Here is a 27,243-nt window from a genome sequence, read left to right on the forward strand (position 1 = left end):
CCCTCTTGGCCAAATAGCCCTGGCTAGAGAATGACATCCCTTGGCTGGCTGGCTGGCTGGCTGGCTCCCTCCCTCCCTCCGTCCCTTCCTCCATCCTTCCTTCTTCCCTTTCTTCTCTCCCTCCTTACCTGCCTCCCTGTCTGTTTCTTGTTTTTCCTCCCATCCTTTTATTCTTCCCTCCCTCCCTCCTTCTCTTTCTTTTTTCTTCAGTGTCCTTATTTTTCCAGTTCACATTCCAGAGAACTGTATAAATCTCTCTTATATTGTCTATGAACCACAGGACACTGTGCTGTCTTTGACAAACCTAGGAATATTTCCAGGGTTGATTTGTCTCTATCAGCCTGGTAATAGGACACAACAAAAAGTGTGACATAAACTCCAAGAAATCTTGGTTTTGATCTGTTGAAATCTGCTTGGAATTTCTCCAAGTTCTGAGCTGAGTTAATAGTCAAGAAATGAAAGAACATTTGAGTTTGAGAATATATTTGTGATGTTTCTCTTGCAGTACTTTCTAGATGGTCATCTGGTACAGATTTTTTCCTCATACTGGCATTTGAGTGTGTGATGTTTCTGTTTCCTATTTGTAGTTTATTTCTTAACTAATGACAGTGTTTTCCTCTTAGATATGTCTCCATATATTTGTCCAGTTAGTCATTATTTAGTGAAAGATGACTATATGTCAGGCCCCTGGTAGGCCTTTTTGACAGAAGAAAGGCAAAGCAGACATGATCACGTCAGTTGTGGGCTGTTGTCGTGACAACATGACCAGTATCATACCATGGCTTCCACATGTACCTGTTTATACAGCTTGAGGAGTGCTTCTCAGTAAAAGCACAATGCCATCTGAGCAGGTTAGTCTGTAGGCTCAGGGAACCAGTAAGACTTAGGAGAAGTGACAGTTGACCTCAGATCTGAATGATCAGGGTGTATTGTCCAGACTGATGAGCAGAAGGCAGAGAGAGGGGACAGGTGCTTTTCTCCCTGGCTGAGGAAGGGGAAGTACCAAAAAACGTTTTGGAGAAGTTAAAGGAATGTAGTATGGGTTGGAAGTCACAGTATGGGAAAGCCTTAGACCTTTGGAAAACAAGATGAGGTGGGTTTAATCAGCTATGAGATCCAGGATTGGGGAGGAGGATGAAAGTCTCCTTGAAACACTGAACTTTATTAATTTTAGAATCCTATCTGTGAATCTTTATCTGTATTATCTATGTGCTTATCTCTACATGGAACCTGGATTATTTAATTATTCTTAGGAGCCAAATATGTGGTTGAGATAAAACAGTACAAAACAAAAAAGCTGCCTCACAGCAGAACAAGTAAGCTTACAGTTTATCAATTACGTGTGTGTAGACAGCTTGTGGTGGCTCATGAATTACTATTACCTTCACATGAATTTTCTTACTTTGGTATTCATCACAAGCTTAAGTAGTGATATTTTATGTATACCATTTTCCTGATGAGGGTTCGAGAACCACAGAGACCAAAGCAACTTGTTCAGTCACCAAGCCAGCAAACGGTCAAAATGACCTCCACTGAAGTCCTGTCTATCTTGTGGTCCTGGGATGGGACTCAGGCTTAGTTTTGGGGTAGATGTCAAATGTATTTTTTTTTAACCATTGAACAGGTTCTAGATCTGGGAATTGTAAGTATGAGGAAATCATACTATGGGTAGACATTCATATGCTAAATATACTTCTGTATTTTGTATTACTTAAGGAGTTAGGGCACTTTGTCTGTCTTGAAAGAGGTGTAAAATTACATGTTAAGTGTCTTTCTTGGCAAGTTCAGCCAGCTGCCCATTCAACAATTCATGAAATGATATGTTTCTCTTACATATGCAGGAGTCACCATCATATTACATCATAGTCTAGGTCTCCACTGCAGAACATGGCACTCACCTGAGTGTTCACTGTTGACACAACAAACGTTGTCACTTTGAAAAGTGGTTTGCCACCATCGACCCATTTAATGTCGCTTCCACCATGCTGCAAGAAAAGAGTGTGCTGCCATCACCCACAATATGAGATAACAGAATCAAGTCATTTAGTTTATGTTAGTTTGTTGTTCTGAAACGTTACTCCCACATTGCTCTAGAGATGGGAAAATGTGTAAATACATTCGGAAGTTCTGGAGATGAGCCTGACATACATTCACAGAGTCATTCTTTTAATGGTCACAAATCAAGTAAGAGTTTGATTATTGTAGGTTAAGTTCATAATTGCAATGGACAGACACCCTATCATGCTAGTTTAAATAGCAGAGAAAAAAGATAGCCTTGCTTCGTAGCTGATTTTTAAAAAAAATTCTTGTAAATTATATACTATGCAATACCTTTCCACTTGCAGAATCTTGGATGCTTAAATAATTTGGAGGCAGGGTGGTTGTTATTGGGATATTATACTCCTGAGAAGCTATTTGATCATGTTTCACCAGAGGAAGCCAAGCATATCCCACTGCAAGGAAACAACATAGAGAAGGTTTGGAACTCAAATCTCTATGCTAAGAAGTACAAATATACCATTTGTCACTCTAAACATTAACTTCATTTAAAATCAATACATCGGATCTTTTTAAAATGTTCTCCAACTTTAGTTAAACACATTGACCTATTTCAGGTCACTTCTCCTAAGTACCTGAAGTCTCCAGAGCCTCTTTCTTTTTGGCGTTAGCTTTGGCATTGATGTCACATGTGATGTGATAAAAAGAAAATAAAAGATGGTGTTTTTCATGAAGCTGTGTTGGTAGCTCAATTTTCACCTGCAATGAAAGATATCACATCTGGATTGAGATTAAAGTCTTCTGCTTCACGTCAGCACAAGAGTGAAATTCAAGTCTGTGCTTAGTCAAAAACGATTTAACACTCAACAAATATTCAGTCTGCTGGCTGTAATATATTAATATGTTGCTTTTACATCTTATGTGGTAGATGATAATTTAGATTATGTAGCATCTCTCATTACACGATTTATGTTTCTAGAGTATGCATTAAACACACATCTCCAAAAACACACACTTACCAACAGAACTACAAAAGGTAATGAAGGACAAACATTAAGAAGGACTATAAACTGTGTCAACTGTAAGTTCTAGCCTCCAGAGTATGCTCATGGGCATGGGTAGTAAATGAACAATGTGTTAGCCATTCAGAATCTCAGATACTGCCCCAGAATCCGAATCTGCATCTTAATAAGATACCCAGGCAATTCATGTGCACATCACCGAGAACTGTGGCTATAAACAAGGTAATTGGAAGCCTGGCCTCTGTCTCTCTACAATACAACACACACACACATACACACACACACACACACACACACACACACACACACACACACATACACACACGAGATGACTTTTGTCATAGCAAGTAATGAGCCACTTAATGAAGCTGGACTGAAGGTTTACTAATGATTCCTCTGATTAAACACAAACATAAAACGTAAAAGTGACATGGGTTATTCCATCTTTCTGGAAAAAAAGGGTTTGAAATAACCACCTACATTTTATAGCACCTCTTAAATTAGGTTTTAAAGTTTTATCATATGCATTTAATTTCCCCATTATCTTGTGAAGGGGACATTACAGAGGTGGGACTCAAGGCCAGAGATATTGGGGACTCTGGGTGAGTAAGAGATGGTAGAGTTAGTAATAGGGGGTTTCCAAGATAGTCCTACATCTTCTGATGACCCCTGTATACCAGGATTCCAGGAGCCTGTCCAGGTATCATGCACTTAGCTTTATGTGAGTCACTAGTTCTGTGAATAGTCAAGTTGAGCAATAACTAATACACATAGGTTATTAATTAGATACCTTGTGCATCTGGCTGGTTTATTTTCATTCTGCTTAAGGAAGGACTTAGTACTATAGATTTCACAGTGTGATCCCTGAAATGGTAGCATTGGTGTTGACTGGAACCATAAAATCTTAGGCCTATCCCAGACACGCTGAATACCCAAATTGGAGTATTCTGCTTTAATCAGTCTTCCAGATAATTCTGATGTACAAGGATCCCTGAGAATTTTGAGGATCCTTGGATTTTGATGAGTTATACACTGATACATTATTTATACAACAGTGTACTAACCTAGTTACAAAAGCCTATATACATTTCAAAATCCATAATAATAAGCAGGACACTAGAAAATTTCTTCTGAGCCAACTTCAAGATTACATAGCAATGCACCAAGTATTCAAGAATTCCAGTTAACTAAAAGGTAATGAAAGCATCCTTGTCTTAGGGTTTCTGTTGTGACCAAAAACAAGTTGGGGAGCAATGGGTTCATTTAAGCTTACAGTTCCATGTCATAGTCCATTATCAAAGGGAGTCAGGCAGAGCAAGAACCTGGAGGCAGGAACTGAAGCACAAGCCTCAGAGTAGTTCTGCTTGCTGGCTTGCTCTTCCTGGCTTGTTCAGACTGCCTCCTTACAGCACCTAGAACCACCAGCCCAGGTGAAGACCTGCCCACAGTGATATGACTTCTCCCACATCATTCAACAATAATAAAATAAAAATGTACTGTAGGCTTTCCTACAGGTAAATCTGGTTTGTGTCAAGTTGACATAAAACTAGCCTTCACAATCCCTCACTTAAAAAATCTTGCAAATAGTTACATTTTATTGTAACAATGCATTGGATAACTTATACCTATTTTAAAGATGATGCCATCATTTTTCCTATAATTAAGGAAGTAAAACCTTAGTATTAAATCTTTGCTGCAAAGGCCACTAAGTGATTGATAATCTACATGCCATGTGGAAAAACTCATAGATTTTATGAGATTCCAGGAAAAATGAGAAAATGAAAAAGATTAAAAGCCAGAGTTAACAGCACTGAGACTCGGAGAACACTAATTTATGAAATTCTTACATCTACAGAAAATGCATCTTTCACACCTGTTTTGTCAAAAAGTCAATCAATATGGTAAATATTCTGTAATATGATAACTATTTCCTCTAGCTTTTTCTTTTCTTTTCTTTCTTTCTTTCTTTTTTTTTTTTAACCCTCTTACCTGGATTGAGGGAAGGAAAATAAGAGCATTAAGTAGATACGGAAGTAGGCAGTAAGTAAGGGGATTCTGTTAATTACTTTGAAAGGACAAATGTGTAATATGGGGTGGCAGACAGAGATGATGGTGGACAGAGATGATGGTGGACAGAGATGATGGTGGACAGAGATGATGGTGGACAGAGATGATGGTGGACGGAGAATGGCAGTGGACAGAGATGATGGTGGACAGAGATGATGGTGGACAGAGATGATGGTGGACAGAGAATGATGGTGGACAGAGATGATGGTGGACAGAGATGATGGTGGACAGAGAATGACAGAGGACAGAGAATGATGGTGGACAGAGATGATGGTGGACAGAGAATGATGGTGGACAGAGATGATGGTGGACAGAGAATGATGGTGGACGGAGATGATGGTGGACGGAGATGATGGTGGACGGAGAATGACTCCCAAAGGTGACTCTGTGTTCTAAACCCCAGAACCATGAATATGTGATTGTGCAAGACACAAGGGACTTCAAAGATGTGATTAAGGTGATAACCTTGGGATTATATCCTGTATTACAAGTAGGTACAAGGTGGTCACAATGAGTCTCTTCCCTTCCTTTCTTCATTCTCAATGACATGGTTATTTCAGCCACATGACAGCCAATTCAGACCCCTGACCACCAGAGCTGTTAAATGATGTGTATTGTTTTAAGCAACTGAAGGTTGCTAATTTGTTATAGCATCAATGGAGTAACTCATATAAAATCCTAGCTTGTTGTAGTAGTTTAGAGCTTTATCTTATGGTTAGAAGCTGAGTTTAATTACTGAAACTTGTCTCAGGCTGTTTATATGAGAGCTAATATGCGAGCAGCAATTTACCACAAACCTAGTGGTATTTCTTATGGGGTATAGGAAGCAGGGAAACTTCTATCTAGAGTAATATGGCCTGGTTTGAATGCTGACTGTCACTTAGTAGTTGTATGACCCTGACAAAGTTACTTGAGCCAGTGCCTTAGTCTATATAACAGGAGGTGGTAACAGTGCCAGATTCTCAGAGCTTTGGAGGAGTCAAGTGAAATGATGTCTATACACTTGGTGCACAGTAAGAGTGTTGAATTTTCCAGAACAAGTCACACTTCTAACCATGAGATGAGGGGATGGAGCCCACTGAAGTTCATGCAGGTATGAGCAATAGTGTTGATTCATAACATCTAGTCTTCCTGCTATAAAATGATATAATATTCTGCCACTGATGGGTAAAGTTATCCAATATAATCTTTATTAAAATCACCCATAAAATAAGTGAGGAAAAATAGTCTCATTGGAAAAGAATGATAAAATAGAACCATCTCTTTTTTGAAGGTCAGTCTTGTGCTCAGCTGCAGGAACTTGCAACAGACACCAGGATTATCATCAGCCAGCATCACTTCGGTCAGTATCACTTCGGGGTGTTGGGATGGGTACACCACTGTCCTCAATCTGAGCTGTGGACTAGACAAGCTTTCCCTGATCTACTCACCCATGAGTTATAGGTAGAGGCTGTGGAGGCCTGGTCCTTACCTCATCAGAGAAATCTGGATTCTGAGAATGATGCAGTACAGCTGTGTAGGCAGCTGAAGTGAAGAGTGGCCCTCCAGGTTTTCCATAAATACACTGTTTAGAAAGTTATGAAGGAAACAACTGTGAGTGCCTGAAAATATTCCCAAGTGAGAAAAAGTCAATTCCTCAGTTTCCAATTCCAGTACTAATACCAGCACACTTTGTGATGGACATCCCAGGATGACATCTACCTAACTTTGAACTTCGTTGATATATTGTTCTGTGTGTACTATGCAATGGGACATTAAAGAACTTCTAAGAGTCTTTACTCATCTTGTAGGTATGGCACGAGGGTTGAAAACCTGAACCAACTCACTAGATGACTTTTGATCACCATAAATATGAGTTAATGTTCAAGACAGATCCCTAAAGGATGCCTTCCTGAGAGAGTTAAGGTCCTCAGGCTTGGCTGGACCCCAGTTCTATGCAAACCAATTCCTACTTGTGATGGTGGAGGTAGCAGGACAGACAGACCCAGCTTTTGATGTTGTATCTTAATCTCTGATCAGATTAGAGGACTGGGATAGGCTTCATGAATGATACAGGTTAAGGGCACATATGCCTGGAGCTCTGGACCTCTCTTCTAGTCTTAGATCTGGTCATGCCATGTCTCTGCATGATGTCAATAATGCAATGAAGCAGGGAATCCACACACCTGCCATTGCCCTTCTTTCCTAGTTCATCCCCATTACAAGCACTGCTTTGGCAGGCCTGCTGGGCTTCCTACCTAGTCATTGCCTTCTTTGCTTAAAATGGTATCACCTGCTAATTTTCCTCTCCTGATACTAATGCTGTGAAAAGCTCAGTCTGTATAGATGCTCACAGTGACTCCAGATTATCTTGAAGAATGCCTCTCTACCCTACATGAGTTAGCTCATTCTTAAGTTTATCCCCACTCTTTGAAATAAGACTACAAATTTCCTGCTAGCATAAATCAGAGTATGACTGATACCTGCTGGTATCATGAGAAATAGCCTGGAGCAATGGTATGGTTAGTTAGACATTATCTTAGTTCTTAACTACCTCCTCCATCTGATTCACTGCAACCTAGAAGATTTGACCATAGGCTCAGTAAAAATAGCTTTCCTCTATATTTTGGCGACTATTTTTTCCTGTTATTTGATAACCCTAAAAAAAACACTGCTTATTATATATGAACTCTAGCAAAGACAATCCAGTTAAAGTTTTAATAGGCCAAAATAGTGATACTATTAACTCATGTGATCAACAATGTAGGCTGTCTTTTTAGAGTCATTTTCTAGTCCCTAGGACAGTTAGATCCATAAATGTGAGCTCTATGGAGGCACCTTGCATTAACCAACTGTTCTGTTCTTAGATATGAACTCTCCAGGGATATCCTGCATTAACCAACAGGCCTGTGAATAGCAGCCCTCTATGAGGGCAGCATGAAGGCAGGCTTGATGTACTGCTACATATCATGCATGAGTCAAGAGGTGGACTAATTTGTGCATTGGACAGACTCTTCATAGGGAACTGTTATATTTATTTAACACTATAATGAGTTCCCTTTTTCCAAATCATGAGGTGCAGAGCTGTGGGAGACTAGCATTTCTTATAGATGGGGTTAGTGATGGCTGTTAAATCATATACGTTTTCAGGAAATCTAAAACAAACGTGTGAAATTGCTCCTCATTTAACCATACTCATATAAAAATCCCCCAGGGATGCAAAGGGCCGAGGTGCCTGCTTTCCCTCTCATGCTGTGTCCCTAAGTGACCCAACTCACCTTCATGGCCTTGGCACCATCTTCATCAGAATTTTTGAATTCAATGCACACAGTTATATTTCGTGCCTGAAATTATAGTGTGGGGAAAATGGATATGGTAATTTCCTCTTAAATTAACATCCCAAACAATATAAGGGCCTAAAATAAGTAGCTTCTAATTAGATATGAAAAAAATGTAGACTAACCAACATTGTCTTGGTCCTCAGAAACAGCAGGATTTGGAGAGATTTTAAAGGAAACAACAACAACCAAAAAAAGCTCACAGTATAGGACTAAGTATGCTATTTTCAGAGCATTATAAGAAACTAAAAAAAAAACAGTCTAGATTAAATTTATGTCAGGCTGATTTTAGAAAAGATTATTAATATATTACACAACCATGCATCTTCAAATAATTCAGAGATTAACAACTATAAGATAACTCTTCTGGAACACTTCAAGATCCTGAAAATGCTTTCATCTTTAAGTAATCCTAAAGTAAATTCTAGGATGTACCCACCCTTGGCTAAGCATTTCCTCCAGGTATTGGTTCATATAGTTATTTTAAGTTGCTTTTTCAAGAACCGTCTTGTGTGATCTATATACAGTGAAGTGAGAAGTTACCTTGTTGAAGCATTTCTGGCTATCGTACTTTAGGTGTTTGGGGTAGACATAAATTTGATTTTTGTATACTCTGTATGGACGACAATGCTTTGTTGAGTCATAAATCAATTCTTCCACCTCCACTGTAGGTTCTGACTGAGCCACCACGTTGAAAGGCTTGACAGGGATAAAGGACGATGTTACACAGTCTTAAAAAATCAGAAAATAAGAGTTTGTCATTTCATATGGGTCTTCTAAAGTGAACAACACTTAACATATCTTAACATGAATCTATTTAAAATGGAAATTTGCTATTGTGTAGCACGAGCATGAAAATGTGAGAAGGGGGCATCAGGCAAGAGAAAGTTATATATTTAGTATTAAAACTCATGGCTAAGAACCATGGCAAATCTTTGAGATGGATTTATATTTTTTTTAAAAAGAGAATTTATTATGTATACAACATTCTGCCTCTAAGTATGCCTACATGCCAGAAGAGGGCACCAGATCTCATTATAGATGGCTATGAGCCACCACATAGTTGCTGGGAATTGAACTCAGGACCTCTGGAAGAGCAGGCAGTGCTCTTAACCTCTGAGCCATCTCTCCAGACTCTGGATTTATAATTTTTACAATGTTTTCTATACATAGCATATTCTAAGTAGATTTTTATAAGATAAGGTGTAACTCACCAACAGTCACTTGCTATTACAAATAAAATGCATGTATTATTGGTAGCAGAATAAAGTTATTCAGTGGGTCTATTAGTGGTAGTAACAGATGAATTAATAGTAATTTTTCATATATGGAATGATTTTTATAGCAAATGCCTAAAGCCCTCTGCACATTGTTTTTGCTTTTCTTCCTCTTAAATTTTTACCACCTTTAAAAAATCTAACTTTGCAGTTAGCCTAAGGAAAAAAATAGCCTGAGAAAAAATAAGAAAAGATGGTTAAGAATGTATATGTCAAAACTCGTCATTACACTGTTTGAAGTGGGGAGCTGTCATGTTGAAAGAGAAAAAGCCCTGCTGCTTTTGTTTTTACAAAGAACCTTCCTGGACTCAGATAAAACAAAGTGATGGGCTGTACATACTCAGGAATCAGATGACAATTCTAATATTTCATCAGGTATTGATTATAATATTTTCATTATGTTCTCAAATTTCTTTAATACTCTACCATTCTTTCAAGGAGAGTATTTAGCTTTCTATTCTATTGTCCTTTCTGTAGGTAATAAGGCCTTGTTCCCTAAATCAAGTAGAGAAAATGGCTAAATTTCTCCTCTGCTGTTTCCCATCATTCAGTGTGAAAATGATTTTGAGCCAGAACTTAAGTTAGAATTGTCATTATAGTTTATATTAAAATGATTTGTGGAAACTTATCAGGATAGATGGCCATCTTAATATTCTCTGTCTGTAGTCTCTACCAAGTTGTTTATTATAGGAAAACTTGATTCTGTATTCTGAAACCTCCATTTTTAGGGCAGTAAAAGCAGGAGTTTTACCATGTTCCAAATAAGATAGACAGTCTATTTAATGACATTTTAGTCACTTACGTGGCTATGACCAGTACTCAAAGCAATTTGTTGTTAGTGAGGTATGGCAGAATCAGTCTATATTCCAGTCAGGGAAACTAGATAGAACCTGAATTCATTCATCTACTTGAGTCTGAATTCCCTCATAACACTCCAGGGTTTTAAGGATTATGTGAATAATTTAATATCTTGCTAGATATTACACCTGCATTTGGATAACAGACGATAGTTAAGTTATCCAGGATACTGTTTTTGTTATGACTTCGTTGTCTGTCTCAATGGACAAATAACTCCCATATTCCTATGGTTTAATGAATTTCTCTCCATTTTGGAAGACAAAATCCCCAAACAACCCAAATCTTGGGATCAACCAGTTAACTGAAGAACCAACCAAACAACCAAACAATCTCCCACAAGATACTCAGAAGTCTCTAAATGAACTGTGACATCAGTGACATCGGCATCGTACTTGGCTGCTCCAAGGGAATGTTGTCCACAACGATATCCAGGCTTCCAGGGATGGTCTGCATTTTGCTTGTCCGGTCAGCTCTGTGAAAGGACATATCACACACACACACACACACACACACACACACACACACACACACACACACAAACACACTATTATTTTGATTTTCAAAGAAAACCCCATCTTGTACTATAATTCTAAGCTTTGAGAACGGTAAAGAGTAGACAGCAAAAAATGGTGTATTGACCTTTTTACTTGGCTAGTTTAATTCCTATAAAATATATGTAAATGAAAACAAAAATTATGAAGGAGTCAAGTTACAGATATCCCGAAAAACACCTTAAACTTCACTTATACATTTGACCAGATGAATATAAATTATATGGTCTTGTCAATAAAACTTATTTAAATTTGCTTAAGCAATTGACTGTCAAAGTGAGTTTTAATAAATTTTGAGAACAAAGTTAGTTTTTGCTATAATTGCTAAGCATTTTTCCTTCTTCAATAACCAACCACTGACTGCCTCTACATGCTCTTCTTGTCTCCTATTATTATGCACGTTCATGTTTCACTATGGAGTTCTGCTTCCAGCCGGTGGCATTCTTTGAAGGTTGAAGGACCTTAGGAGGGAGAATCTTGCTGGAGGAAGTCAGTCACTGGGGCCGGCATTAGAGTTTTACAGCTCAGCTCCATTCCCTGTTCACTCTCTGCTTCCTGACTGCAGATGCAATGTCACCAGCCGACTATGTTCCTGCCACTACATCTTCTGTGTCACAAAGAACCATATCCCCTGAGAGCATAAGCCAAAGTGAACCCTCTTCCCTTAAGCTGCTTTCACCAGGAAGCAGTTGGACAAATAACTCATACACACACTGTATGATTATTGGATCCCCAAGGTTGTTTACCTCTCTTCCCAGCTCTGTGTTCAGTGAACCACAATGGTGGCTTGAAGTCAGCAATGACAAATTAATTTATACTGTAGAAATTGGTCACCAGAAGAAATCAGTTCTAATTTAATGTCAGCCCTGCACTATGTATTCAAGGTGCCTCTCACATGCCATTTATAATTTCTCTGTATTCACTGACAACAGGAGGTTTGTTCTATCAGTTTATTCCCAAATCTTTGCATGTTCCATTCTGCTCATTATTATAGCTCTTCAAGTCTTAGGAGACTGTCAAGATCGTGAAAGGAAAAGCCCTTTTCATTTTCTCATGGTGGCTTGAGGGTCTTGTGAAGACCTGGGTGTAGGTTTTGACTAGGATGGTGGATGAGTGAAGAGAAGACAGGTCTCTTATGTTACTAGGACTCTGCCTGGACTACAAAGGATTAAGTTAAGTACAGAGTCTTGCCTAAGAGTCTATTTCTCTTCCTAATGGCATGTTCTAAAACCTTCCATAATGGTGATTATTAGATAGATTCGATAAAATATCCTTTGCATTTAAACAGCTGCAAACAATTTACTGATGCTGCGGAAGATATTGGCCAGGCTTGTTTAAACATATCATCATGTTTTTTGTTTTTGTTTTTTTTTTTTTTTTTTTTTTAAAGTTTTTCGAGACAGGGTTTCTCTCTAGCTTTTGAGGCTGTCCTGGAACTTGCTTTGTAGACCAGGCTGGCCTCTTAACTCACAGAGATCTGCCTGCCTCTGCCTCCTGAATGCTGGGATTACAGATGTGCGCCACCACCGCCCAGCAATCATCATGTTTTTGAGGGATGTGCAAAATTAGTTGATAAGAGACTGTTGAGTGGGAAAAACAGAACCACTATTCAAGGCTAAAGAGTACAAGAACACTCTGTATATTAGAGGCTAACAGCATAAGATAAATAATGTAATAAGGTCATCTACATATCTCACAAAGAGGCTCCTGTGGGGAAGAAGTAGATTCTCCAGTCCCAACTGTCCTCTGCCAGCCAATATCATGTGTGGAAGGGACAAACTGAAACTAAAGACTCAGGAGTACCATAAACAATGCTGTTTCCAGATACTGAATTTTGGGTGTGGGTTGTCACACAGCTGTAGATGAATGATATAGCCCAACATGTGAGAAATCTTCTGTACGATTCTGGCAAACTGATTCTTAGGGCACAATCTGGATGAAAGGGAAGTCACTAGACAACCATCTGTTTTTGGGGGTGTCTGGACAGTTGGGACTCAGGGCCTCAGGTGTTATGGAGAGATAAAGACAATGTGTTGATTACATAAAGGGGCATCCAGAATATCCTACCGTCTGTAGTCTGATAACAGTTTAAGTAGGTCCTCAGCTGAAATCTTGCTACTTTCTTGTCTATACAATGGAGAAAATCTTGAGTCTCTGTCCACGTTTCCCTGGTTGTCCTTAAATACAGATCTGCAGGAAAATAATGTTTATTCAATGTTGATTTTGTTACTGTTTAAGAAATTGTGTTTTTTAAAATTTATTTTATTTTTTTACTTTTTTTTTTATTTTTGTTTTTTTGAGACAGGGTTTCTCTGTGTAGCTTTGCGCCTTTCCTGGAACTCACTTGGTAGACCAGGCTGGCCTCGAAGACACAGAGATCCGCCTGGTTCTGCCTCCCAAGTGCTAAGAAATTGTGTTTTTAAGCAGGATAATTAATGATCATTTTAGTTTATAATAGAAAGTACCCAAGGGACTTATCAAAATAAAAAAGACACCAATTCTGAGGTAGCATTTTTCCTTATAAACACCACATTTGTGTTATATTCCTCATTTTCAACTATATATCTCAAGTAGGAGCAGTTCCCATTACAATTGTTTTTATGATGATGTCTGACATTTATTACCATATCAAAATCTTGGAGTATTGGGGGAGTCAGGAAAAGTAGGAATATATTAATTTTTGCATGTGTGTTTGTGCCAGTGGTGAAGTTGTGCTGGTGTGTGTGTGTGTGTGTGTGTGTGTGTGTGTGTGTGTGTGTGTGTGCCACGCGCGCGCGCTTGCTCACTTGCACACATGCCAGGCTCTATCCATCTTGTTGCATGAAGTAAAACCTCTCACTGGCTGAAACTCAGTGAAGAGGCTAGGGTGGCTGGTCATAAGCTCTAGACGTCCTGAGTCATCCATGGTATTTCACTAGCCGCGCACCATCATGTCCAGTTTTCCCCCTAGGTCTTGTGGCTTGAACTCAGGTTCTCGTGTTTGCAAAGCAAGCATTTCACTGACCGAGCTATCTTCTAAGCTCCTCCTTTTAACTGTTTCCCCAGGTCACCCTAACCTGGGTGAGAAGGGGCCACTGCATTTTGGGTGGTGTCATCAGGATTTATGAGTGTGCAATAAGGATCATGTTGTAATGATGACTGTGGAAAGAAAGTGTGATTCTTAAAATGTCTTTGTGGAGGTAAACGAGCCCATGTTCTACCTTTTAGGACAGAAGTCAAGATAAGATGCAGGAAACGGGCGTCAGAGTTTTGCATTAAATAAGGGTAACGGTATGTTGTTTCCTTTCCTTGATCCATTCCATGGGACTATAACGCCTTACTTACAACACATAATTGCTTTTGTCTAATTTATGGAGTGAGGTCAGGCAATATTTGTGTCCCGTGTACTTTGCTGATGTCAGCCCCACTCCCCTACTTATTATACACCAAAGAAAAATTCAGCCCACATGTAATTGCTTCTTCAACATCAGAGAAACATTGAATTTTTATTTCTTCTAGTTTGAAAGCCTTAACTAGAATATTTTATCATTTAAATGAATCAAATATTTTAATAAAGTAGCTGAAATGGCTTTGAAAATGATATCAGCCATTGACTTAGTGTAAAGGAACATGGGGAAAAAGGAACATGGGCCAGAAATGAATTGAAATGATATTTTTAGACTCTTTGAAATCGTCTCCTTATAGTTTTGTTGTAATTCTTGTTAAGTAGTAACTGAGGGGAAAAAAATCTTTCCTTGATAAAATTTTAATGAAATAACACCAGGAAAGCATAATAAAAACATCTAACTTGAAGACTAGAGAGAGAACGCAGCAGGTAAAGGCCCTTTCAGCCAAGCCTGCCTACCAAGTGCAGTTTCTAAGGCCCATAGGGTGGAAGGAGAAAGCCTGTTTCTTCACATTGTTCTCTGAACTCCACATGAGTGCTGCAGCAAGCTGCAAATGCCCCCCCAGCCTCCAACCCACAAAGTAAATACATAAAAATGTGACAAGAATTTCAAAGCATTTAACTTAAAATTGACTGTTGCATAAATAACTAATCTATGTGAGCTGAGAACTCCATTTTGCTCATATCCACACCTGTCTTGTAGAACTCCTTCATTGGGAATGGCTATTCATGAAGTATACCGCAGCCTGAGATCTTTATTTTTGACCCTTCTACCTCACTCTCTCTCTCAAGTGCTAAGATCAGAGGCATAGAGCATCATGTGGGGTTTAGGCCTTTTTCTGCATGTGTGGATACAACAGATTAAAGTGGTTGTTAGGGCCCAGCATGGGCGTATGACTGTAATCTTAGTACTGGGGGAGTAAAGACAAAAAGAAGACTGGGTGTTCAAAGCCATGATGAGATACCCAGATATCCCTTTCTCAAAAACAAACAAGCAAACCAAAAGCAAAAAACCAAAACTCTCCAAGGTCTGAGGAGGTAGTTCAGTGGTAGAACATTTGCCTAGAAGTCACAAAGCAGAAAAAAAAAGTTAATTTGGTTGATTGGCAATTTTAATGGTATAAAAATGAATGATCCACTAATAATAGAACTATAAAAAGACAGAGAGAAGGACCTGGTGAGGGTATACGAGGAGCTTTGCCACTGGAAGATGCATGCTGAGGCAGACCACCACTTGTTGGGATGGCAGCATGAGAATCTGAGATACTGCTGCATTGTGCATCCTTAGCGGTACAGATATGAGAATGAAAAATTATTTTAGTCCTGCCTGATGAATTAGAAAGAAAACTGAGCACCGTCTGTTAGTCATTTGTAAGTTAAAATGAGACAGTGTACAAGAGTCTGTGAGGTAATCCTGGCATGGGTTTGGGCCCCTATGATCCTAGAAGTGCCATTCATGGGAAAAGTTTAATTACAATAGGACATATTTGTAAATTCAACTTCTTTTAGAATTGTTAATTATAAAATACCTCACATAGTGCTCTGTGTGTGTGTGTGTGTGTGTGTGTGTGTGTGTGTGCATGTTCTACACCTCTTCAAAAGGTAATATTTTTTGCTAAAATGTGGCAGTACAGCTGGTGTCAGATCTGAGAACATACCAGAAACATTTCAAATTAGATGCCCACAGCAACGAGATCTGTGTGTACTGCAGCAGCTGGGTAAAAATCTGGTTCCAAGCAACTGTTAATGCTACTATTTTAACCACAGTTGCTTTTAAATGTTTTAGGGTACACTCAACAGCTATACTGTGAAACAAACTTCCAGACAGAAAATAAAGTATGAAGGAAAAGCCAATGGAGAACCAGCAGTACCAACAATCTACTACCTATGCCGTGGAGCTGGTCTATTCCTGAGTGCCAGCTAACCTTCTGAGGGTCCTGCTGACTCTTAGCTGAAGCAGTGTTTTCACTGGAAGGTGCGGCAGCGATGGCCTCTTTGGGTGTCTTGTGTGCTTATAGAAGCTAGATAATCCAAATGACCCAACATTCCATAATCTCTGTACGTTCAATCATTTTTTCTCATTTGCCAGAGAAGCTCATAGAAACTGAAATTATTGGTGGTGCATACAATTTCCTAACCAACAGTTGAACAACGGCTTTGCTAGCTTTCCTTTCCTAGAAATAAATACTTCAAGAGTCGATAACACATTCAGACTCCACGGAAGTTTCATCGTCTTCCTTACAGTTGTTCGACAATTTTAGAGAGAGGGTGTTACTTCTAAGTGCCATTCTGCCAATAACTGACACATTATTTACTCCTGTCCTCCACATTATTTGTCACTGATGAAAATCTACAAGAAATGGGGAGTTGCAGAGCATGAATGTGAACTCCACGATGACTTTCAATAATAATAATAATGACAATGTATATACCATGTTTTTCATGTTTACCATTAGTTATTTCTATAAGGAAAGGCAGGAAGAAAGAGATAAAGTAATATTCATAATGTCTTTTATACCAAATCCATGTACATGTGAGGTTAAGAGAACATGTTGCCTATGAGACAGGAATTTTCAGCTCCATTCTACAGATGAGAGTCTGGACCCAGACAGGGACCTTGCTCAATGATCCATTAAGTGTTGACCTGAACTTGTCAGCTTTGTTGTGTTTACCAGGCTTGGCAGCCTGTCTCTCCCGCCCTTGCTGCAAGGCTGTCTGAATGCAAGTCCGTCATTGCAGCCTGCAGGGATCTGTCATGGCTTCCTGGGGCTGGAATCCTTCTGCCCTTCTATCTGCCAGTCTCCAATTTTAAATAAAGGCCATAACATTCTGACACACACTGGTGGGTTTTCTCTGAACATGTACCTCAATGGAAGCTGTGTGAACTGAAGAATTCCCAACAGGTCAACCCTTTTTTCTGGACTTTGCATTTTGAGTTGAAGGAACTGCCTTTGGGATAATGGCACCAACATTCATTAAGTGGGTGTTCTGTTCTAGGCCTGTAATTAATCCCTTTTAATTAAGTTGTTTCATTGCTGATCTTGATTTGTTTTATGAGTCTATTCTAGGGTTTCCCCCATTTAAGGAATTCTTATAGCAATGCAGGTTTAATGAATTTGAGAAGGACACTGGGTGTTGATGTGTCAGTAGATCCAAAAAGCAAGTTCTATTTTCCACTGAGGTTCCATTTCTTGGATGGATGGTCTACTACTTGTGCCCAAAAAACTCAGTTTTTCCATCAGAGTCAACTGGGGATATAATTGTCTGTGCTAATTTATACCAAAATCAAAGGCAGCTTAAGTGATCAACTTGATGGTCTCATTTGGACATTCACATACATGAATAAATGAAGGGTATGCAGGTGCACAGGAAAGTATGCACTGTCCTTCCTTATCTTATGTCCATTAGGCTCTCAGGACTGAACAAACATTGTGTTCATTAAATCAGTTATGTATAAACAAGTAATGATTTTGATTTGGTACTTACTGAGATCCCCCAGTATATCTGGCCATGCCCCCACTGTATAAAAGTCAGGGGCCTTTAGATAACCTGTCTTGCTGAACTAATTTGTGAAGTATATATCTCTGCAGAGTTCATGACGTCTACGAAGATGACACCATGTTAACATTTCTTTAGGTGTGGCTCCATTAAAAAAAGCAATAGACAATCATAAAGGCATTCAAAGCCATAGCTTCTAATGCAGATTGTAAGCGCATCTATATTCTGTGAGTTGCAAAGTAGGATCTTACCTCATGGCCCAAGCAAATGGCATCCGATATTTCCCCAATTTGCTGCAGAACTGCCTATTGGATTTGAGTATTTTTTGTGCAAACTGAGGAATAAATAAATAAAATGTTATTTAGGGACAGACAATTACAAACTGTACATGTGAAATAATAATGCTTATTTTTCCATTTTATTATCTACTGAAGTTCTATACAATTTCATCTTACTGGCACATAGATTACATATGGTATCCTCTGTGTTCAAGTTATTGTAGAACTCTAAGGCTTTCTTTTTAATTTGAAAATTCTAAGTGTGGAAAATCCCCTAGTCTTAAAATATCAACTATTATCTACTTGCCCTGCTTCTCGTTCTGCCTTCTTCCCTGACTTCCTTCCAGCTAAGAGAAGTTAAAATCTTGAATGGGAAGTTATCATCGAATTTATATTCACAATTGATCACATTTTTTACTCAACAAGGGGCCTTTTCTCTGAAGAGCTGCATGGACCCTGCATTCTCGGTCACACTTTTTCAGATCTATTGCTGTAGTGGGGAGGTGGCCGTAGTAAGTACAAGAGACACCCTCATTTTCAGTGCTGGAGCAAACCCAGGGCTTCACACATTCTAGGCCAAGTGTGACTGAGTGTCAATAAAATTTTATTTACAGAAGCTGGTAACAGGCTGGCTGTGATCTGAACAGATAGTTTTCTGAACCATGATATGAGAAACTCATAATCACGTTAAACTACAGTTAAACTACAGTCTAAATTGTTGCACATGCTCAGATTCATTGGCTTTGAGTTATTTCGTTGATGTCATTCCTTTGTATGGAAAATATGTACTTTAAATATTTATCTTCTAGTAAATGGAGGTAGTCCTTAATTAGATTATTTGAAATAACAAGGCATTAGAAAGAAGAAAGCGGAAAAACATCACTGGTCTTATCCTTCAGCCCACGCACACTCTTCTCATCTCATCAGGGAGCTGCACTCCACTGTTATTATATTTAATGTACAATCATTTGTCTCTGCTATTGAGTCCATCATCAGCTTGCTGATATTTTAGCAAATTGCCTTCACTTGATCCTGACTCCTAACCCTGTTATTATAAATACTACCATCTTTGGGTATTTTTTGAGGCTAAAATGATATACAAATTTCAACTCATTTCTACTAATACAGTGGTTCTCAACCTGTGGGGAATGACCCCTTAGGGGTGGGTGGGGTCAAATGACCCTTTCACAGGGGTCACCTAAGACCATGGGAAAACACAGATATTTACATTATGACTCATAACAGAAGCAAAATCAAAGTTACAGATTCATATATTGAGTCAAAAGGACATAAACCCAAAAATGTATACTTTAAAACGTTTTTGGTAGATATTAATTATACTGCTAGGTGAATGTTGAAAAGTCATACATTTATCAGCTTTTATAACCCAGGAAGGCAGCATGACTTTATTTCTTCAAAGTGACTGAAATTATTTATAAGAAAATAATCTTTACCTTGTTGGAATCTGGGTTCTTAATATAGGGTTCAGCACCACTCGCAATGTTTCCCATTAAGACTTTTTCGACTTTGGCCACCAAAACAATTTCTGAGTGCGGATCACTCACAGAGAATATTGCCTATATCCAAAGAAAATGGTAAATAACTACCATAGAAGCCACCCTGAAGACGTTCACAAAGTCATTTAAAAAAAGACAGCCATAAGGAATTTTTTTTTTTTTTTTTTTTTTTTTTTTTGAAATTGCCCATCCGGTATGACCCATTGTTAAGGACCAATCTAAGGGACAAGGCTTTTCGGTCCCTTACAAGGAAACAAAAGTGTAACCTGCTTTGGGAATTTTAACCACTCCTCTGGAATGCCCTTTAGGCGAGGCTCTTCTGATTGTCTTGGTGTGCCCCCAGTGTCCATGTTGCCGTTTTCCAAGGCCGCTGGCGCCCCGGAGAGCATCTGCCGGACAGCAGGGTGATTCAGATCCACGTGGAAATCAGCAGAGATCTTCCGGCTATCTCTGAGGTCATAAAGCGCCACACTCACAAAAAAAGGCTCAATCTGTTGGGGAAAAGACAACCCAGATGGCTCTGACATAATGCAATCGCCCGTCCACCACCCTGAGCACCACACCACCGCATCTCAACACATCGGATGAAAGGCACGCAGAAAGCGAGTTCTCTTTGACCCAGGGAGGAGTACCCAGAATCCTTCCTCTCTGCAGCTGAGGCCTCCAAGCCCAGGGCTCCCTCTCATTTGTTACTTGACCCTAGATTCCCACCCGAGTATGCTCTACCACCATCAAATTAGGCTTAAGTAGCCTTCAAGTTTTTTTTCCCCATGCTCTAAGAAAATACCCTTTAACTTCAGTTTCCCCAGATCTTTGAAAAACTAAAATGAAAACCCAGAAACGTCTAGAGTGAACTGAGAAATACTTCACTAGTCTAACTGCTTTTCAGGCTTCTTTTCTTTTCTTTTTATTTTTTAACAAGGTTTCTCTGTGTAACCCTGTCTGTCCTGGAATTCGCTCTGTAAACTAGGTTGGCCTTGAACTCAGAGACCCTCCTGCATCTGCTTCCCAAGGCCTGGGATTAAAAGCATGTGCCACCACCACCTAGCTAAATGTGTAGCCCAGGCTGGCCTTGAACTGGTGATGCCCCTGCCTCCGCCTCCTTCAGCAAATCCTACTGGTGTATGCCAGCACAAGTAGGCTTTTCAGATTTTTTAAAAAAAATATCACAGCTTGAAATGATCATAATAATATTTATTCTACATTGGCTTTGTGCTGTCTACTATTTTGCCCAGTTTTAATACATTCATGATATATATTATGATAATATGTATAATGTAATATGATAGTGTGACACAGATGAGTATCGGCTTATGAAAGGACCCATTGTCAGAGAAGGTGGGAAGTATTCTGAAAAGAAGAAATCAGTATTTAAGATTAAGTTTTGTTTGTTTATTTTATTTTTGTTTTTGTTTTTTGTTTTTTTCCAAGACAGGATTTCTCTGTAGCTTTGGAGGCTGTCCTGGAACTCCCTTTGTAGACCAGGCTGGCCTCCAACTCACAGAGATCCACCTGCTTCTGCCTCCCGAGTGTTGGGATTACAGGTGTGCGCCACCGCTGCCCAGCTTAAGATGGAGTTTTAAAAGAGACATCATGTGGTCTCTTCATTGTGTACTAACTTCAAAGTCCACCATGTTTCTGGCACCAGGGTCAGCTCTTTCAGCAACTATGATGCTAACTAACTTCTGGTCATGTCATCTGCCAGTTTTCTTAACCCTAAGGTTACCGTTGTCCCTTCTTCAACAATATTTGTAGATACATATTCCAAGATGACCCTCTGCCTTGCTGTTCTTCAAGCCCACCTCCCACCAGTCTGAACTCTCAGTGAGATCCATGACTACTGTGCTGGCTCTCAATGACTGTGCTATTCTGTCACTCTGTACATGTGTTAGTTAGGACTCCAGTGAGATGACACTCTCCTCATTGTCATTTTTTAAAAAAATAACATAAGCAGACTAGATGGGAGATTATTGAACATGATTTGGTAGGGTACAGGAGAGTACTGTGGAAGCCCTCAGGAATGTAGCCACTAGTCCTGGGGATCACTATTGGGGATGTATTTGATTCCTCAGCCATTGGGAATGAGCCACCTCTCAGCAACCATGTCTTCAAATTCATCTGCATTTATTTGGTGAAGCTCCACTTCTTTGAGATGTGGATCTTCTTGTGGCCAGAGACCATGAACTTGGCTCTATGTAGAGCCTCAAGTGTGTGTTCCTTATTCTGCAGCTTGGTGCAGATGGACTTGATGACTGGGTGGCCTCTGTGAACTCCGGCCACTATACTCTGGGGCTTCCCAAAGGCACCACACATACTTGTACACACAATAACACACACACACACACACACACACACACACACACACACACACACATTTACTTAAAAGTAATTATCAAGTGAACTTATATTTCAGTAATTTAATTTAGTTTAGAAAAAGTCTTCATTTGCGGTAGTGTGCTAAGAGCTGAAGATGCAAAACAAGGAGATTAATGCAGGCACACAAAACACTTTGAAGGTCGAGAAATAGAAATCACTACCTTTTTCCCTGAATTGTTGCATTTTGACTTTCATCCCATTTGCTGAGTGGAAATAAATTACCTCCATTAATTTGACATCAGAAATTACTGGTCTTGTGGCACTCGTTTATTTTTCCAATCCACCTTCACAATGAAAATGCCAAATCTTACTTTTTAAATGGTTGGCTTTGCAGGGTGTGTTTGTGTAACAAAACATTGTCAGAGCCTGACAAATTAATTTGTAGGCTACTGAGGTTTAGGCTGATGAATTACCTCTGAAAATTCAGGAAGAGGGAAATTTAAATGTAGCTACAATGAAACAGCTTTATTAGTTCAGATTGCTGGCATCAACTCCCATTTTCAAGGGAATATCTTATGCGATGAAACCATCAGCTAGAATTTGGTGTTGTATTTGATTGACTGAAAAATTACACACTGTCAAAGTCTGCTTCCTCATTATAAAAAAGTCTTTCATTGAGTCTGTAGACACTCATGTATGAAATGCAGCAGTTAGCTCTCCCAGAACATGGAGAACTGCTCTTCAAAACATGCTCATCAAAATGCAGAATGATGAAGTTGAAGACTGTCATTAGTGGAAGAGTGTGCTACAGTTTCATTCAATGATAAACTATCACCAAAGTGAGGCTATTTATTGGTTTTGATATGATTACTAACGAGTGCAATGAAATTATTTTTTAAAAGTCATTTCCTGGGACTGGAGAGATGGCTCAGTGGTTAAAGAGCACCGACTGCTCTTCCAGAGGTCCTGAGTTCAATTCCCAGCACCCACATGGTGGCTCATGACCATCTGTAATGAGATCTGGCGCCCTCTTCTGGCCTGCAGGGACACATGCAGGCAGAACACTGTATCTGTAATAAAAGTCATTTCCTAGTTTATTTTTAAAAAACACTTGCATCTACTGTAAAATTACCTAAAAGCAATTCAGAAGCTCCAAACCAACTTTCCTGAGAGACGGGAAAGGACATGGAAAAGCCACTCTCAGGGGGCTGGAGGGATGACTCATTGTTTAAGAGGACTGGCTGCCCTTGCGGATGACTCAAGGTACACTTACACACATGCATACAAAACACCAACGCACATGAAGTGAAATGGAATAAAATCAAATAAAAATAAAATGTTTCTAAAGGACACTGTTGAGACTTAGACAAATAGAACCATGTAGCTTTTGAACACGATCTACATGGAAGGAGTCACATGACTGGCACTGGAAAGAAAAGCCCATTGTCTCTGGGAGCTTGTTTTCAGGTTCACCATAGGAATGAAGTTACTAGTGTGTCCCTGCTATTTTCTGTCATAAAGGGCTGTGCCCTTTAACCAAGTACAAAGCTTTCAGGTGAGACACATATCAAGTCATGGGAGATGATAGAGATATCCGCCTAGCCAGCCAGATCATCCAAATCAATGCTGGTGATCAATGGGTGGGAAGGGGGACGACAATCAAGACAGATATTATCACATAGCCCCGTCACTCTCATGTCCAAAATAAACCCATTTTCTTTGTCTTTTGGTTTCCAAAATGGATTTTTAAATTGCACTTAAGAATGCGTTGGATGGAAAACATAGGTTTAAAATATTTATATTTTTAGTATAGGTCAATGCATGAAATGATAAAGCCCATTTATTTTTATGTAGTGTGCTAAGTGGCTTTACAATTTGCATCAAGTTTTCTTAAATTTCCAGATGGTTTCAAGGACAAAGATTTTAGGCATTTTTGTTGTTGTTGCTTTATGTTAGACATGAAAGCATGGTCTAATCCCTTCTAATATATTTTTCTACAAGGAAAGTGCAGATCTCTGCTGTCATGCTTATTGAAGTCTCTCTAATTCATGTTTCACAGTCTCAGGACCATCACACACAGTGGGTTTGTTCTTTCTTGGTCCTTTACTCCACATTTCTCTGGTTTACCTCTCATCCAACAATTCATTCTTAGTCTTTTCTTGGCAACTTTGCTAGTCACATTTAAATGTTTAAATGTTTCTTTCTCCTTCTCTATGCATGCAGACATTCTTAGATGGTTCCTCCCAGGTCAGGGCCTAAACTAGATCTTCAGGTTTTTATTTACATTCATAGTCACCTCTTTGAGCTGAATGAATGCTACATTGCACCAAGAACCTTACAAACTTTCCATAGATTGCCTATTTGAAGTGGTTGCTGTTATTGCCCACCATTACATAGAGGAGGCTGGGCTCAGACACATGATCACATGGCACAATTCCTAAGTTCCATAGCTAGGGAATCTGATCCAAGCTTCCCATCTCAATAGATTCTCCTCACCAAAAGGATATATAAAGTATGTCTATTCTGTTCCCACAGCAGCAGGTAGGAGCCTTAAAGAGGACAGAGGGGCCAAGGACAAAAGGTGAGGAAGTCTTCTGGAAGAGTCAGTCAATCCTGCGACCCAGTGTGACCCAACTCATCAAATGAGTTTCAGTCATGATGGAGGCAGGTTTGGGACTGTGTAGGGCTAAGCAAGTGAACAATAGCACTCCTGCATGCTAAAGCACATATGGCTTGTGTATCAAAAACATGAAAATAAACTTTCTTTTCTGGGGTGGAATACAGCTACTGAGACTGAATAGAAGTCAGAAAAGACTGCAGTGAAAGAGACTGAAAGAAATAACTCTCAAACATTGGCTGCGACTTGTCCCAATGGTGGGGTGATGAATTATTTTCTTCTCTGCAGTTCGACATCTAATTTTCTTTTCTCATGTATTTGCAATCAGTCTAGAATTGTCCACTATTATGTTCCTACTAAGAGGAGATTTTCAAGAGAGTTCCCTTAGTAGAAGAAAAATTTTGTGTGTGTTTGGGGTCCTGTGTATTAGCTGTTTGCAAATTCCTTTGGGACACCTGTCATTGTGCAGAACACCCACACTTTTATTTAATGTTTATCTAGTACTTCTTTACTTGGTTTATCATTTAGTCTTATTCTAAGGAGAAATACTATGAAATCCTAGAGTGGATTTGCTAGCTGGCTTCCCTCCAAGTGACAGCAAAACACAAATGTCAGTTTAAAAGCCATCTTGAACCAGGCATGGTGGTGTGAACCAGGCATCCCAAGCACTTGGAGAAGTCGAGCTAGGATGATCATGGGTTCTAGGCTAGCCTGATCTACTCAGTAATACCCTGTCTCATAAAACCAAAGACTAGAGATGTAGCTCATGGGAAGAGCACTTGCCCAGCACTTGTAAGGCCCTGTGTCCTATCCTCAGCACCACAATAAATAATTTCATCTCCAATATCACCAAATAGATACAAACCATCCTGGAGGAGACCACTGTGCTAATTTTGTATGAAGAATTCCAGAACACTGTCCCTTTGTTACTTCTTAAATATCTAAGTTAAGAGGAAACTTTTATAGCAGTATATGAAGAACCCTTCCTCGGAACTTGTGTACCTTTGCACTATGAGAACTGTTGGCAAATAGACTCCTTGTACACTAGATGCTAAATCCTTGGATTAGCAAGGGTAGAAAAGGTTGGGCTAGGATAAAGTGATGTCAGCAGACTGCTTAACTGATCGAATGAGAGAGAAACTTACATTGGTTACAGGATCATTTTCGTTCTCTGTAACACATCCCTGAAGATTTAAGTTGAGAGCTCTACAGATGATCATGATTCTCTTGGCAGCTTTCTCTTCAAAGGGTTTGATCCCAAACTCATGTTCAAACAGGTCCCTTTTTTGAAGCTTCAGTGTCTACAAGAAGTTTTCAAAAGTCGTAGTAAGCCAACACTGATCATGAAAAAAGAAATTTTAAATTGAAATAAACAGTTATCTGGGTCAAGTTCATCTCTGTTCAGAATCCCAACTTACATCTATATCTGGGTCCAGTGAGAACAGATTGAGCCTGTCCATGTTTCGCGTTGTTTTGACCGTGTCTTCAGTTTCTGTGAGGTACTGCAGAGAGACCTGTGTTAGTCTCTGGCATCTAAACTTCCTTATGGAGCTCAACACAACCACAAAAGCCAAGATACAACCCCTTAGTCTTATTACTATTAAGTCATCCATAAACACTGGGCAAATCCTAAAAAAAAGTTCTTATTTTCAAGGGTTGTATCATGTTAAGTAGAACTCTTTTGATTGATGAAAAATTCTAGATTAGTTTCTTAGTCTAAATCTTAAAAAGATTTTGGCATTTTTCCATGAAAGAAAAGTGTGTGCAAATACAATGTCAGCTTCATTACTTTTGCAAAGTCGGGATGTAGGCTGTTCTCTGAAGAATCTGTTTCCTCCAGTGTACATTCACAAGTCACAGAAGTATCCAATGGATCTTAAAAAGACAGAACAACACAGGTCATTTAATAACATGAGTTGTAGTTTTCTCATCTGTTGAAATACTGAGTTTGAGCTCAGAGGGATACTGATGTACCTCAACTTTCCTTTTGTCCTGTCTACGATATGCCAGCCTGTTTCACAATCAGGGGTTGGAAATGAAACTTACTGACAATCATTTTAGGATTCTATGATCATTGCTATGATTCCATGCTATCATTCTGAATCACCAAGAACTTTGGATCCTTATGTTGCTAACATACAGAGGTTGTCTTGGCTTCCTTAAACAATGCAAAATAAAGTTTTCTCAAATATGTAAATATTTTTTTCTAATATTTATTCTCTGGGCATCCAATTAGAGCTCATCTTTAAGCTTCAGCTACTCACACCCTGCAGAACACTGAAAACATGAGTACTCTATTTGACAATTAGTAAGCCAATAGTAAGTGACTGTAAAAACACCTGCTATGGTTTATGGCAGGTGTGTGAAAACCAGCAAGTTTTCTTCCTCATTATCTGTGACTTTTTCACTTTAGGGGGCAGGACACTCATGCAAGTAGAACTTAATAATGACTATGTCTTTGTTTCTAATTCATCATTGTGTTAAGGTTTTCTTTGGGGAACACTGACTGAATTAGTGGTTCAGAACCTCCCATCTATATAGC

At 39.2% G+C, this 27,243-nt stretch overlaps 1 protein-coding gene across 13 annotated transcripts in view; it reads right to left on the reverse strand.

The window, feature by feature from the left end:
- The window catches only part of Dock10 (dedicator of cytokinesis 10), a 250,718-nt gene that overhangs the window by 70,236 nt on the left and 153,239 nt on the right, over positions 1–27,243 (reverse strand). For all 13 annotated transcript variants that reach the window (XM_036173029.1, XM_036173030.1, XM_036173037.1 and 10 more), the window contains exons 9-22: positions 26,491–26,576; positions 26,120–26,203; positions 25,847–26,002; positions 20,035–20,259; positions 19,706–19,828; positions 18,225–18,307; positions 13,158–13,280; positions 10,932–11,011; positions 8,948–9,135; positions 8,345–8,410; positions 6,559–6,651; positions 2,634–2,757; positions 2,332–2,453; positions 1,899–1,985 (exon numbers count right to left, since the gene is read on the reverse strand). In XM_036173029.1, the coding sequence (XP_036028922.1) occupies positions 1,899–1,985; positions 2,332–2,453; positions 2,634–2,757; positions 6,559–6,651; positions 8,345–8,410; positions 8,948–9,135; positions 10,932–11,011; positions 13,158–13,280; positions 18,225–18,307; positions 19,706–19,828; positions 20,035–20,259; positions 25,847–26,002; positions 26,120–26,203; positions 26,491–26,576 (1,640 nt within the window). The remainder of the gene's footprint in view (positions 1–1,898; positions 1,986–2,331; positions 2,454–2,633; positions 2,758–6,558; positions 6,652–8,344; positions 8,411–8,947; positions 9,136–10,931; positions 11,012–13,157; positions 13,281–18,224; positions 18,308–19,705; positions 19,829–20,034; positions 20,260–25,846; positions 26,003–26,119; positions 26,204–26,490; positions 26,577–27,243) is intronic.

This window comes from Onychomys torridus, chromosome 23, assembly GCF_903995425.1.
Source record: "Onychomys torridus chromosome 23, mOncTor1.1, whole genome shotgun sequence".
Lineage (NCBI taxonomy): Eukaryota > Metazoa > Chordata > Mammalia > Rodentia > Cricetidae > Onychomys > Onychomys torridus.